This window comes from Egretta garzetta, unplaced genomic scaffold (genome assembly GCF_000687185.1).
Source record: "Egretta garzetta isolate BGI_Z169 unplaced genomic scaffold, ASM68718v1 scaffold427, whole genome shotgun sequence".
Lineage (NCBI taxonomy): Eukaryota > Metazoa > Chordata > Aves > Pelecaniformes > Ardeidae > Egretta > Egretta garzetta.
In genome coordinates this window covers 289,658-304,569 of record NW_009260345.1, presented here as the reverse complement: position 1 = coordinate 304,569, position 14,912 = coordinate 289,658, and the positions used below count along the sequence as shown (strand labels likewise).

At 41.5% G+C, this 14,912-nt stretch overlaps 1 protein-coding gene across 2 annotated transcripts; it reads left to right on the top strand.

The window, feature by feature from the left end:
- The first annotated feature begins 6 nt into the window (after positions 1 to 6).
- CCDC77 (coiled-coil domain containing 77) lies at positions 7 to 14,894 on the top strand. 2 transcript variants are annotated; one of them, XM_035898131.1, is made up of 11 exons: positions 7 to 199; positions 1,689 to 1,878; positions 3,154 to 3,296; positions 5,295 to 5,391; positions 6,697 to 6,763; positions 7,536 to 7,630; positions 8,922 to 9,070; positions 9,423 to 9,666; positions 10,589 to 10,714; positions 10,800 to 10,952; positions 12,743 to 14,894. In XM_035898131.1, the coding sequence occupies exons 1-11, from the start codon at positions 153 to 155 to the stop codon at positions 12,887 to 12,889; spliced, it is 1,458 nt and encodes a 485-aa protein (XP_035754024.1). In that variant the 5' UTR covers positions 7 to 152; the 3' UTR covers positions 12,890 to 14,894. The 2 variants fall into 2 exon arrangements, with proteins under 2 accessions (XP_035754024.1, XP_009641006.1); XM_009642711.2 differs by having other exon boundaries at positions 1,662 to 1,878.
- The last annotated feature ends 18 nt before the right edge of the window (positions 14,895 to 14,912 follow it).

The window sequence follows — 14,912 nt, the reverse complement described above, 5'->3', positions numbered from 1 at the left end:
CAGCGCGGCCTGCAACGTGCCCTCGCTCGTGTTCCCGCCGGGCACCTTTGCTAGCAGCCCGGGGTACCCGGGGCCGCGGGCGGTCCCACTGAGCCCCGGCTGGAAGCTTCTGTCCCACACCCGTGGTGAGCCCGGCCCTTCCGCAGGGCGCCATGAGCGCGATGGACTGCTCGCCGGGGAGCTCCCCTCGCTCCAGAAGGTAGTGTGGGGGCTGCCTCCCCAGTCACCCCGCGCCGGGGCTGCTACGCGGGCGCTGGGCCTGGAGCTCTTCTCTTTCTGTTCCATAGCCAGGCATATATGGGGGTTGGACTAGATGACCTCTAGGGGTCCCTTCCAACCCAAAACATTCTATGATTCTATGATTCTATAATGTAAGGCACTGCCTTGTCTGCGCTTGTACCGGCTGTGCTTCCTAATCTTGATGCCTTTCCGTATCTGCCATTCTTTAGTTCAGTAATAAAGCAGTCACCTTGTGCTTCTGTTACCTCTTTTCTTCTGTTACTATTTTCTAAGCATCTTGTTTAAGGTATCTCTGGGCACAGCTGGTGAAAAGTTCCTACCTGAAATAATTGTATTATTGCATATTTAATACTGTCCTACAGTGGCAGGAGTTGGCACATTTTCATGGATTTAGTGTGTTGGGGTTCTGATCTGAGCAGGTTTGGTGAGCTGGTCCATAAAGGGCACCACTGCCTCTGTGTCACCTGCCAGATCACTTTATGATCGAAGTTCTGGTGCTGGCTCCAGAGTCAGATTCTGGACTGTGTTTTTGTTAAGCAGATCTTTTACTAAAGAAGCTTCTTGGCTTTAATTCTATTACTCGTGGTACCATTTAAAAAAAAAGAAGTGTGTCAGATCAACATAAATAATGAAAAGAACACCTTCCAAGAGAATTTTGAACTCTGTGTGCACCTCTATTTGCAAATTTGGTGCTTGTTTGAGCAGATTAAATGTTTGAATGCAGTAAGCATTGCTAAAAAGAAAAAAACAGATAGGTAATTACACATATGTATTCCTGAATTGGTTTATGTAATATTGGTGTGCTTTCCATCCAGTACCTCAACATAAAGTTCAAGAACTTGGAAGCTTCTATGTGGATAAGAACATTAAGTACACCAGAAAGGAAAGCATGTAGATTCCTAGGCCTACACCTTAAAACTATGGTGGCTGGTGCATCACCTGACCTGAATTACTGTTATTCAACAGTCCTTTAGAAAGTGTTTTTCTCTGTGGATATCAGATAGTGATTGTGTCACAGATTGTCTTCCTGTTTATCTTACCATGGCTGCTGCTGCTTCTAATTGCACAACAATGGACTTTTTGTCACTTTTGTTCTCTCCTTTTCTTTCCTTCTCTTCCTTTCACGGTCCTCCTTCCCAAATAAACTATGAGACTTGCCTTCCATAACAACTTTCTTTCTCCCTTTTCCCTTAGTTGGCCCCATCTCCACAGTATAGTAATCCTGCAAGCTGTTCTATATCAAAGCTTTTGGTTCTCCTAAATGCTGTCATCTCCCATTAATAACTGGAGCACAGGCAAGCTACTCTGTCTTTGAAATTGAACCTGTGTTAAAATTGAAAAATCTCTTTTTAACTATTTTAGAAAATTTTTTTATTTTATTGTCTGAAGCTTGCATATCATTAGGAACTGTTTCTGTCCAGGCTGGCAACCCCGCATGTTTCATGCAGATATGCTAGTTCTCAATCTCCAAGTCAGGAGGACCTTACTCCTCTCCCTTCAATCAATGAGCGCTTGGCCTTTCTCCGTCCCTCCCGGGAGCTGCTGGAATACTACCGCAAGAAGATTGCTGACTTTGATGAGGAACACGAAGATTTGGTAAAGAGGCTGGAGAGATACAAAGAGACGTATGATGAGCAGGTTAGCAAAAGAGTTTTTGGATGTTGATGGACTACGTATCCTTACACAAACTTAATATTTTTCTTCAGTTGAAAACTCAGCAGGGGTGGTCTTAAGATCTACCAGTAATCTAGCAATAGCTAGATTTCAGGGTTTGATTGTAAAATCTGTCTGTCCTCTGTCAAAGCAAACAGAAACATGCTTGTAGGATATTCTTCTATTCTTGTTATAGTTTGGTTATATCTTCACAGTAGGTTGTTTGTTTCTGGTTTGTTTGTTTGTTTGTTTTTTTAATTAAAGTCTGAGTTTAGATGTTCAGTTCCCATGTTGTCCAGCTTCTTTCCCTTGTTTCTCATAGTGTAGAATGAGCACTCTTTTGCCCAAATTTAATGGGCTTTGAGATACAGATATAATTTGTGTTTACTGCAGTGGAATTCATAAGCTGGGCCATAGGCTATAAAGCAGTAACTACACAGCAGATAAATGCGAATTCAAAAGAAACTCCAAAACCTGAAAATCTTTGCTTTTTAAGAGGAAGAAATCTTACAGGACATCTGTAAGATATTCAGTGCTCTGATATGCTTTACAGCATAGATCTGTCTAGCAGCCACCTTCATTGTTGTGAATGACCCTTTGGGAATAGAACGATCACTTCTGAGGTGATTGAGTTGCCTCCTCAGGTACTGGCCATGAACAGCCTGAAAGCCCTCAGGGAAATATGTGGTGTACAATGTACTTTCATTCAGCATATGGGAAAAAGAGGGGCAGGTTCCAAAATAGTGCATTCTCTCCTACGGGAATGGTTTTCTGAAAGGTTTGTTAGTTTTCCATACCAGGTAGAAAATCAGTAATTAAACTTAGTAACTAGCCAGATTCTTGCTAATAAACCATAAAGATATTTTAACATTTATTCTTCAGTAATCTCTTTTAAGAGTAAGTGCTACTACAGAGGCTTTGCTAGTTTTTTGCTGATGTCAGACTCCCCATACCTATACCACTCTTACTGCCAGTGCAGAAGTGCAACCACTGGAAACTGGAGACCCTAGCTTAGGCCTTATTGGGCTGCTGTATAGTGACAATGATTCTCAGGGCTCTGAACCTCCTGTTGAAACATTTTTGTAATAGTTTTTCCAATACTGCCCTCATCTGGTAAAATTTTTGTAAGAGAAAAAAATAATTCGCTTGAACTGGCAGTTGTTCTATACCAGTTACAGGCTCAGGGCACAAGCAGTTTGAAGTTTGTAAGCATTTCCCAATGCTTTGTATCATTTCAAGTATCTCATTCTCTCTCCCAAGCACAAATTGCAATGGGAAGTACGTCAGCGAGAAGAGGAGATTGCGGAGTTGCAAAAGGCTTTGAGTGATATGCAAGTCTACCTCTTCCAAGAGAGGGAACATGTCCTTCGTCTTTACTCTGAGAATGACCGGCTGAAAATCAGGTGTGCTCTCTTCGATGGTGGGCTGGGTCACTGCTGGTGGCAATTGCATGCATTGTCTTCTAGTTCTCATCCAGATCTGGAGTCTTCAGAGAAGCAATTATGCTACACTTCCCAGGGAGGGCTCCTATGAAATTCTACCAATCTTGGAGGTGGAATGCAATCTGTTGGGCTGCTAAATATGTTTCTATTTATTATTCCTCCTATTCTGGTAGTAGAAGGAAGAGCAGAAGTTGAACATAATCCAGATTTGAATTGTGAGTTGCCAGGTTGAATGTGGAGGTTCTGATTTAAGCAGACTGTGTTATATTGACCTTGGCTGGAGACCAGGTGCCCACCAAGCTGTTCCTCAGCTGGACAGGGGGAGAAAAAATATGGGAAAAGGCTTGTGGGTTGAGTTAAGGACAGGGAGATCACTTGCCAATTACAGTCACGGGCAGAACAGAGTTGATTTGGGGAAATTAATTTATTTTCAATCACATCAGAGTAGGATAATGAGAAATAAAAACAAATCTTAAAACACCTTCCCCCCCCCCTTCCTTCTTCCTGGGCTCAACTTTACTCCTCAATCTTCTACCTCCTCTCCCTGAGCAACACAGGGGGATGGGGAATGGAGGTTGCGGTAAGTTCATCACATGCTGTTTCTGCCGCTTCCTCCTCCTTGCTCTCTTCCCCTGCTCTAGCATGGGGTCCCACCCATGGGAGACAGTCCTCCATGAACTGTTCCAGTGTGGGCCCTTTCCGTGGGGTGCAGTCCTTCAGGAGCAGACTGTTCCAGCGTGGGACCCCCATGGGGTTACAAGTCCTGACGGCAAACCTGCTCCAGTATGAGCTTCCCACAGGGTCACAGCCTCCTTCAGGCACATCCCCCTGCTCTGGGTCCTCCCTGGGCTGCAGGTGGATATCTGCTCCACCGTGGACCTCCTTGGGCTGCAGGGGGACAGCCTTCCTCACCACGGTCTGCACTGTGGGCTGCAGAGGAATCTCTACTCCAGCGCTTGGAGCACCTCCTCCCTCTCCCTCACTGACCTCTGTGTCTGCAGGGCTGTTCTCCTCACGTATTCTCACTCCTCTCTTCCAGCTGCTGTTGCGCAGCAGTTTTTTCCCCACTTCTTAAATACTTTATTCCAAGGGCACTACCACTGTTGCTGATGGGATCAGCCTTGGCCAGCAGTGGGTCCATCTTGGAGCCAGCTGGCCCTGGCTCTGTTGGACATGGGGGAAGTTTTTGGCATTTTCTCACAGAAGCTGCCCATGTAGCCTCCCTGCTGCAAAAGCCTTGCCACACAAACCCAATACACAGACCTTGCACCTGCCTGGCAAAACTTCCTCCCTCAGCCCTAAAAGCACTTAAGCTCAAATAGAAAATACAGACAAAAGCAAATAGTTTTCCCTCACGCTGAGACCATGTTGACAGCCAGTGCTTTTTAATGCCATTTAGTTGGTGAACTGGAATACAACCTGCTGTACCAGACTAGCTGCCAGTGGCAAAGGAGTTCCCAACCTTCTTCAGAATGTTTGTGGGTGATAATATCAAGTTTTCTGTTAAAGTTTTAAGAGCTTAACTCAAAATGTGTGTTGGTGTGCTTTGGCACTGCTCCAAGAGCTTGACAAAAAGTCTGATACAGCCCTCAATGTAGTTTGCTTTAAAAACAATGAACACTTACAATCTGTTGAATGAAGTATCTGAAAGCAGTTTAGGCAGTTTATAACTCTGGAATGCAGATTTTTTACCACTGTGTGCTATTGCTGTATCAGCCTATGTAGCATTGTCGTATTCGAAAAGAGGAATGCTCGCCAGTGCCAGCAGAATTGGTGGTGTTCTTACATCAGCAACATCAGTAATGTCTTTGGGAGTTTGCTCTTAAAGCAGTATTCTCAAGAACTGTAACAGTTTGGAAAACTTCTAAGCATTAACAGGTAAACTAGAAGTACACCGTGTCACAATGTTTTGATGTATTTAAAAATAGCAATGAGCTGACTGCTTTCTTTGAATTCCAGGGAGTTGGAGGATAGAAAAAAAATTCAACATCTCCTGGCTTTAGTTGGAACAGACAAAGGAGAAGTTACGTATTTTCACAGGGAGCCTCCACATAAGGCAAGTTCCATTTTTCTGTAGAATTCTGCTTTTGATTGTAACATGAAGATCTGTACCCCAGAGGCTGACCACAGACCAGATCTGTCCCACAAATCAAAAGTTGCTAAGTGAGCCCAAAGCAGGAAGCATCTGTAGTTCTGTAGCAACATCAGGTTTTAGTATAGCTGCTGACAGGTAAGTAGGAACAAGTGTGCTGGAAGTAGGTCCTCTTAGCATCAGTCCCTTTCTACCTTCAAAATGTACCTCCATATTGGCCTCCTAAATGTAAGATAGGAGACTGAAGCCATTTGGCAAATGGTCATTGAGAAGTTGGAGAGAATACCACAAAGACAAAAAGAAAAAAAGGAAGTGCAGAAAATTACCAGATGTGGCATTTGAATATCAGCTATCTCAGGGTGCCTGTCTTGCAGGGCCTCAGTAAAGAATAAAGCAAGTGTTCAGGTTGCTGCAGCAGTTTCCTGGGCAGGAGAATGCAGAAGAGCCATGCCTTCTAGGCAATACTGTATCGCATATTTCGGAAATAATGTCAAATTGATTAAATGGCAGTGCATGTGACGTGCAGTGTAGTTGAACCTACTTAAAGCCATGAATCACGAATGATTTGGACATAGAGAGACTGATGGAATATAGAATTTATCTTGGAATAAGGTGCAGAAAAAGGCTGAAATATGCTGTATTGTTTGTGGTTGCTCTGCACTGCTCAAGCAGTTGAAAAATCTTGCAGAAGCTTTAAAATTCCCTGATAAAGGGTAGCTCTAAAATTAGGCCTGTTATATAGCATCGACCTCAAGATAAGCATTGGGCTTATAACCTGCTCCCTCATGGCCTCCTCTTTTTGTTAAGTAGGTTTCAGCTTAACAGTTGAGTTGTTTCAGTACTTTTATCGGTTGAGTGAATGTGCTGATAAGCTTCATGTTTCTCTGTCTTGCTAAGGCAAGGAGGAGTATGAAAGAAGGAAATAACATAATCTTCATCTTCACCTTCCTGTTCTCCTCTCTGTCCCCAAAATGCTCCTTTTCCTGCTGAGGGTGCTGATTTTCATCCTAATGAAGCCAGCAAAGGCAGGATTACTTTCCAGTTGTTTCGGTGAAAAAAAAAGAGGCAAAAATGGCAAACATCAGCCATGATAAGGGAAACTTTTCAACATGGACATCACACTTGTGAATGTCTTCCTTGTCTTGTGGTAGAAGTAAGGTAATGCTATTCTTTTGGATACCTCATTTTACTCTTTAAGATTTGTTCTTGGCCGTTGCAACTTTGGAGAAGTCAGGTGTACAGTGCAGATATCTAATCTTGTTTCTATAGGTTACTGTTCTGCAAAGGCCAGCTAAATCCAGCGAGTCACGTGAACGAAATGATGCTTCTAGAACAGGTACTGCACCAGTCTGATTAACAGCAGATCAACTGTTAATATTTGTTTCTCTGTGTGTTTCTGTCCAGTACACCAAAATAATTCCTTACTGTGAATACTTCGGTATACCTCCATTAAGTTCCCTAAATGTATCCATGTGTACATACATATACATGCAGTACTCTTGGCTCCCCTTCAAAATCTTTTAAAATAACCTGAGCTGGCTCTCATGTCTGTGATCTGCTCAGATAAGCAAGAGGCTGGTATGACCATGGAATGGCTGTTCTGGAGCCATGCAGGTACCAGCTGGACAGGCACCCTTAGCTGTAGCCATTACCAGGTGTGAGGTTCTGCCTGCCTTTAGTGCAGACAGTAGTGTGGGTCTGTATGCCTACTTACTGATTTTCTCTTCTGAAAGAACTGCCTCTTCCAAATTGACTGATATTAGCTAACAAGTGCGAAACTCATTTGAGGCTTGATGCTTGTGCAGCTGTGTCATCTGCCTTCATCATTCATTTAAGAAAATTTAAGTTTGCCTTCTACATATGCCAAGAAAATTAGTAGGTTGCCTGAATATTGTGGTATGAGCGTGTAGGATAAAGGTATGCGATCACTGTAAGTTCTGAAACTCTCTTCTTCCGGCTAGCCCTCCCAGAAGTCCTTGTCACTGTAGCAGTGGCGAGCTTTTTCCTGTTCTTGTAGGCCTGCCAGAACATACAATATTTCATGTTTGGAAAGGTACTGCAGGTAGATTGGAAAACCCTTTTCTACTTCTGTTAAATTTCTGCAATAGGCATGAAGAGGAGCACTTCAAAACCATCAGCAAAAGGAGAGAAACCAGAAAGTCCTCAGAGATACCAGAGAGATAATCAAACACTTCTACTTCAGGTAAAAACATTTGTTAATCAATGGGCATAATTCCTCACTGTCTAGGAGATTACGGTAGACAAACATTGTCTGCTTAGATAAGATGTAGACATACTGATTTTATTAGTCCCCACATCTTACTGTGGATTCCCAATTTTTATCAGTTTACTTAGCTGTTTCTTTGCAATGAATGCAGGCTTAGATTTAAGAACTTGGGTCTGATTCTGGAAGCTTTATGTAAGCAGATGTTCCAGTAATGTTAACTGGAATGTGTTGCCCTTAAATATAGAACGTGTAATTGATGTTATCTCCCATAATTTGATTGTGGCTATGAACTTGCATTAAACCGACAGAAGATCTGCAGGGTTGGGTATTTTGTGGAAGTCTGACAAAGCAAAGTGTGTGAGATGGAATTAGGCAGCCCCAATAAGATGCACTAATACAATGAAATGTTCCCTTTGCTAGACTTCAGTGAAAGATAGGGTGTAGATAGCATGGCAGAATGAAAGAGAAACTGTACAGAATCGTGAATTGGGGTAGATACCAGAAGCTGTATGTAAAGCATGAGGAAGGATGAGTCAAGAAAAGCAAATTAAAGACCAAACTTATACAGGAGACTTTTTTTTTGCTGTTGTTGTTCAAGGGCAGTGCTGACTTAACTAATGGCCAGTTAGCTGTCTTAACAATGTTTAATCTGGAGCAAAAGCATCATGCAAACTTGTTACGAAAATAAGCGATCTATACATGCCAAGTTTTTTCAGATAGTTTCTTACAATTAGGTCAGATGCACATTTTTCAGTTACTTGTTCCAATTTGTCTCCCTGACTGTGCCCTAGATCAAAATCCTTTGCATCCCTCTTCTTCACTCATTATCTTGTTTATATTTAGTAGTTCATTCTGGTTGAGTACTTTCTTTTGTTCAAGATATGTGGACTTGGTGCCTTCCCAGAATTTAGGTATCTTTATATCGACATTTCATTGGAAGATGGTAGCAAAGGGACGGAAGTATCTCTGCATGTTCCACAGGACTTGTCATGTCCTGTGTGCAATTTAAATCTTTCCAATATCTTTGATCTATTGTTGCTGCCTATACTATGCCTGTCTTGCCTATAGCATGATTTTATTTTTCTTACAATGCTTTAGTTGTTTGAAATACTTAGCATTAAAATAAAAATTTGAGAAATTAGAACTCTCAAAGATACTATCAGGTAGAGTCTTTGATCTGAATCTTGGAATTTAAGAAAGACTAGCAAAGACTGGAGCACAGCTGCTGTGAGGTCTTATTCAGTAATTTCTGTCGTTGCTTATTCAGGTGGAGGCCCTGCAAGCTCAGATAGAAGAACAGACACGATTATCCAAGGAACAAGTTGAGGCACTACTAGAGGACAGGCGGATTCACATGGAGGAAGCCCAGGTCCAGCATCAGAGGGACCAGGACAAGATCAAAACTATAACAGATAAGTGAGTGTGAGAGAATGACCGTGATGTAGTCATGAGATGAGAAGAGAGGGTAACAACAGAAATATTTTGGCTTTCAGTATGTTGCTTCCTGCAGCCGGCAGAAAAGCAAATTATGCAGCCATCTGTTTGGCAGTGTGTGTGGAAGAAGATGAATGGAGTAATCTACATATTAAAAATCCTGTTTCACATTGGAAGAATATCACTTCTTTCATTAGATGAGAAGAGCTAAATTTGTTAGGAAAGTACCTATCTTTTTCTTCCATGCTTCTTCCAACTTGCAGTGATGACTGAGGAAATTAAGGTAGGAACTAGGAAAGAAGTTAATTAACTCCACTGGGATCCCTTTCCACAGACTCCATAAGACCCAAAATCTCTTATATGAGAGTACCCATGACTTTCTCCAGCTCAAGTTTGATGCCCGAGCCAATGAGAAAGCATGGATGGCAGAGAAGGACAGTCTGCTGAGGAAACTTGACAAAGACCCAGATCAGCTTATTGTCAGCAGGGAGCCAGGAAGAGAGAAGAAGCAGAGAGGTACCAAGAAGATGCTTCGAACAGATGATGGAGCTTGGAAACTCCAGAGCAGAGAAATAAAGGTAATTCTTTTGCCCTAGGTAGAGGCTTTTTAATAGTTTTTGACTAGAAAATTGCAAGCATCTGGGTTTTGACAAGATAGGCAGTAGCTAGCAGCTCTTTCAAAGCTGTACTGGCTTGCTTTAAGTGACGTTGTTGTTGGCACTAATGTTAAAAAAAAAAACAAAACACCAAACCAAACAGCTTCCCTGTCTCAAAATCAGTGTTGCTTGCAAATTTCAGATAAAATTCATAGTTGGGATTTATGGTAGCGCTGCACTGTCAGTTTCTTTTATGCCCAGAACAAATCCCTACTTCTGCAAGTCATGTGGTATGTGGGCCAATGGTTCTTAACCTGCACATGCCTGCCTTTTTGTGCAAATGCTCTCAGCTAATGGGCTTAGAATGTAGCACCTATATCTTCCTTGTTGCTGTCAGGGGAGAGTAAGTCCTTTTGACTGATGTCCCCCAGCTCTTCCACAGTAGCCAGGACTTTTCTTCCACTTCTAGTATACTTCCAGTGAGAAGCTGGGAGATCTGAAGTGGATAAAGAGGCAATAACCAATTGGAAAGTAAACAAGCAATATGGAATTGTTTTCACCTACCACCGAAGGCAGATGCTTCTGAAATGCAGTACTGGGCAAGCAGCTGTGAAAAGGGGAATTACAGCATTAGTTGAATATTATTTTTAAGGGGAAGGGGAGAGAGTTCTTTAACTGATGATGAGCTGTCATGCAGCACTGATAACCTAATTAAAAGGTTTTGGTAATGGAAGTGGTGCTAGAATATTGTCCTTACCTAGTTATTTCATTAGCTGTAGCTCCAGCTGTTAATTTTTATTTGCCTGGTATATTGTCCATCTATCACACTTGCTTCTCCAGAGCAAGGGAAACTTTGTGAGCACTGGCTTTTGAGTTGATTCTTTCTGTTTCTCTTATGTTGTAGTCACTGCAAGAACAGCTGCTGCAGGAACAGCGCCTATCAAACATGTATAGAGAGCAGTGTGTCACCCTGGAAAGTGAGCTGGCTAGGATTCGTGAGGAGGGAGATGCTGGCAGAGAACTCTTTAAGGTAATTAGTCTGTGATCATCTGCTAGCTATGTGATGATCTTGCAGCCTTTATTTTGTATACCCTATCGAGTTTTCATCTCCATAGGAACGCTCAGAAAAGATGGGGAAACGCCTGAAGCTGATGACTCGGCGATATGATGCCCTGGAAAAACGTCGTAATATGGAGGTGGAAGGCTTCAAGAACGACATTAAACAGCTTCAGCAGAAGCTGAAAGATGTAGAGAAGCAGCTTTTTAAGGTAATATCTAAGCATTTCCAAGGCAGACTGTTATGGCTTACCCTACAGAGGTGTATTCTCAGTATTTAAATGCAATATTCCCTAGAGTTAAGGAAATAATTTCTTTCCTAAGTGCTCCTTTAGATATTAATATTTGATTAATATTAATACTTGCCCTCTTACATATTTTATGCAGCAAAAAAGATTTGTCTTTGTTAATCAGTCAGGGAGCAAGCTTGCCAGGAACTGTCCTGATTATACATTTGCTGTGTATTTTTGTTGCAACTCTGAAATTCAGTTATTAACTGATAACTGTAGCTTGCTTAGCTGTCTCAAAATTGCAAGGCAGTAAAGTAGCTTGTTTCAGAAATATATCCTGCAAAGAAAATGATGATTCTTCTTCTTTCTGGGGAACATAGTGTTTGGTTTTGTTCCAGTAGGACGTAGATCACTGACTTAAGTATTGTGAATATTCTATTTATTCCTTTGTTAATATCTCATTTGTAACGCCACAAAAATTGCTGCAGAAACAATGGCTGGAAGTTGAAGCTGTGGACTCTGTAGTAGCTTCCAGCTGTGTAGGTGAACATTAGAACAGCTTAGAAGGGAAGCCATAGCCTTGATGTTGTGTGGAGTTTAGGATGAGATATTTATCTAAGATATGCTTCAGAGGATGATCCAGGCATAGCTTCTGTCCAACTGATTCACTTTTTTTTTCCTGTACTTTTGGTACACAGTTCAGTTTACTTAGTCTAACGCATTTGTCTTTGCGAAGGGCTTTGATTTTTTTTTTTAAATTTTTTTGTTGGGCTGTGGGTTTTTAAACTTTTTATTCTTTAAGGACTAAACAGCATATGTGAATAGGGAAAAATTGCCTATAATACCTTTACTACAGACATGTATGTTTTATAACTGTGGGTGTGCTCTTAATTGTATTCTTAATTTCTTTACACTTTTAACCACAAGAGGGCAGAGGAACAAAATACTTGCCAGAATTCTTCAGTGTGATCTTTAAATCCTTCTTATTGCTTGAGGTCAAAAGTATCAGAAGATGACTAGATTTCCTGATTTGCATATTAAAATCTTTGATCAAGAACTACATGTTGACAATGAGACAGCCTAAAGGGTCAAGAGAAAAGGGGGCTTTGACAGCAGCTTCCAAGGCTGTGCTGCTCTGCTGTTGAAAGTGACTGGGCTGGCATGCTGTCCAGTTCCAGGGTGACAGGAAATGGCAGCCCTGGCTAGCTTGCCATCAGGAATTCTGATTATCCAGCACCCTCAGTGTGGGCCATATGGCATGGCCTGAGACTAGGTGTTGTATTCAAACTGCTCTTGAATTGTATCCAGTTCAGAAGGCAGCAGGCTGGCCACAGCAGTTAAACCACCTCTAGTTCTAGTAGTAAAAGATGACAAAACGTCATCATATCAGGTGAGGTTCTTAGAACTAGATAACAGTTAGTTGATAAATATTTTAACTAGCCTTTTTTTTATGGGTCTCTAAATAATACAGGAATTAGAAAGTAGTCAACAGGTTATGGGTCAACTTGATTATATTCTATCCAGACTTCTTCCTCATCCGTAATATAACACCATAACATATGAAAGCTTTGTTATTTGTTTTTGGTTCTGGAGCACCCTTCTATTGGTGATATGCATTAGCCTAGTGATATTAGCTTAAGCATCCTCTTTGCTAGCTACAAAGGGTCCTCTTCAGAGTTCTCTCCCTCATATCCTTATCATAAACTCTGTTTTACAGATTTTAGTATTCTGGACAGCTTTTTTTCTTAATCTGTTTTTCTTTTCCTTTTTAGGTGACTCTGAATATTGGACCAGACCAGGATCTTGCAATTCTGCAGGAGGTCTGCCAAGGGAACAGACTAACCCGTAAAATTCAAGGAGAACTAAAAAACTTAAAAGCAAAAATCTATGGCTTAGAGAATGAGCTACGGGTCTGCTGAAGCTGAGGTATTAGCTGGCATCCTAGTTTTAGGAATGGGACATTGCTAGGCTGGAATATTCATATGCGAGAGCAGCTCCTGCCTGTCGGTTTCCTGGCATTCAGTGACAGAAGGCCTGAGGAAATCTGCAGTTAATGTTGTAAATGTTGTACATGAGTCATTCCTATGTGCCAGGTTGTATTGCTGTTTCAGCTGAGAGATAGCACCTGATAAGACTGACACAGAAAGTACATGATGACTGATATATCAGGAATATGCTTATGACTTCATCTTACCTTCCTCATGTCTGTGGTGTAGGGGCCAGTGCATACTGGCCTTCACCTTTATTTGGAGTGTATTATAAACCATATATATGGTTATAATGAAATTAATAATCACAGAAAGATGTAGTTCAAGATCTGAATTGCTTGACTGAACTTTTCCTATGTGAGAAGCAGCTTTTAAAATGGTTTAAATGATTATTGTTTTGGTGATTAGCCACTTAAGGATCTAACTGGAAATTTTCTTTGAAAAAGACCACATACAGAAGGCGCGCGTACTAAAGTGTATTACATCTGACTCTCCCTTTGACAGTATAACTATTTTAGAACCAAGCGAAGGGAAGACATTTTAACCTAATTGGGACAAACCTGACTGATTTTAATATGGTGGGAAAAGATAACCTGTTACAGAGCTCATCTGCAAGACCTAGCAACATCTGTACTTCTTCTGAATGTTTGGGGGGAGGGAAATACTACACTATTGAGCGTCATCTTCTCATCCCCTTCCTCCCAGTTTACCTTAACACACAGAGGAAGCCCAAAATAAAAAGCATCTAGTATCTTCCTTAACCACCATATTATCTGTCTTCGTGGCTTTAAACGGTATCATGGTTATGTACCAACAAATCATGGTCAACTACAGCAGTTGTTGCTACTGAACTGTAACTGAAATCGGCGTGGAAGAGCAGCTGCCTAGTTGCTACGTGATAAATATAACTCGAGCTATATGATGATTATCTTCATACCAGACATCAGGACATTGCAATTCCAGGAAATGGATGAAATCATGAAAAGGGTTACAACATGGCTTCAGCCTAGTTTATAATTGCAGGTATTCGTGCTTTTACTGTAGCATCAGCAAATCTTGTCCACCTTGTAAACTGAGAGCAGATCCGTGTTGGAAAGGGGATTTCAGTGCCTCTGTTTCCTGCTGTACCTTTCCTACCTTGTTAAATGTTACAGAAACAGAATAATATCTTTCTGATGTATACACCTATAGTCTACCAGCACTTCCTTTCCCTTTGAAAACAGCTTAGTGTGTGAAAGCAGGCAGCTTCTTTTGGACGTGGTAGTGGCCATGGAGATCCTCATTCAGTGTTTGGGAGAGGTAGATATGCAAGAGATGCTTTTGTGCTGTCAAGATTCAGAGAAATAATTGTTTTGATAGCACCAGCTAAAGCAATGCATGAGGGGAAATTCCCTGAAGTAGTCAAAGCCTGTTTCAGTTGTTTATCCTTTTTGTGACAAGCTTGCTGTCCCTTATGGTCCTGTACTGTGGCTTTTACTTTGCGTGTGTTCTTGAGGTCAAATTCATCACAGACAGACTTTAGTGTGGGTGGCTGACAGTCTGTGCTTAGATGCTCAACTGCTGCTACAACTTACAAGAGGCTGTTTCAAAGTCTGTTGCACTGATTAGTTAGCTGAAAATACTGAACTGTTCAGAAACTGATTCATGAATAACTTGGGTGTGCCGGTGCTACATGGACAGCTGAGGAAGGGCATTAAATAATGCTATCCATCATTTAATCTCGCTCTTTCTCAGTTAACTAGTACTTTCTCAGATAAATCTAGCTAATTAAAGTGCATTTGTATGTGAAATCACATGCTACGGGTTTGAAGATAAGATATCAAAGTTATCACAGGTCCTGGAAGGCTGCTTCTGAAAATTGCTATGTAATGAAGTATTAGCCAGTTATTAAAAAGGATCTATCTACTTAAATTCCACTGATGGGATGCTAGCAAAAAGGTCTCTTGAACCTATA

Excerpts from the sequence above, each read along its gene's own strand:
- CCDC77 (XM_009642711.2), top strand. The coding sequence starts at position 153 with ATGAGCGCGATGGACTGCTCGCCGGGGAGCTCCCCTCGCTCCAGAAG. Across the intron at positions 3,297-5,294 it reads AATGACCGGCTGAAAATCAG|GGAGTTGGAGGATAGAAAAA; the intron begins GTGTGCTCTCTT and ends TTTGAATTCCAG. Across the intron at positions 7,631-8,921 it reads ATCAAACACTTCTACTTCAG|GTGGAGGCCCTGCAAGCTCA; the intron begins GTAAAAACATTT and ends TTGCTTATTCAG.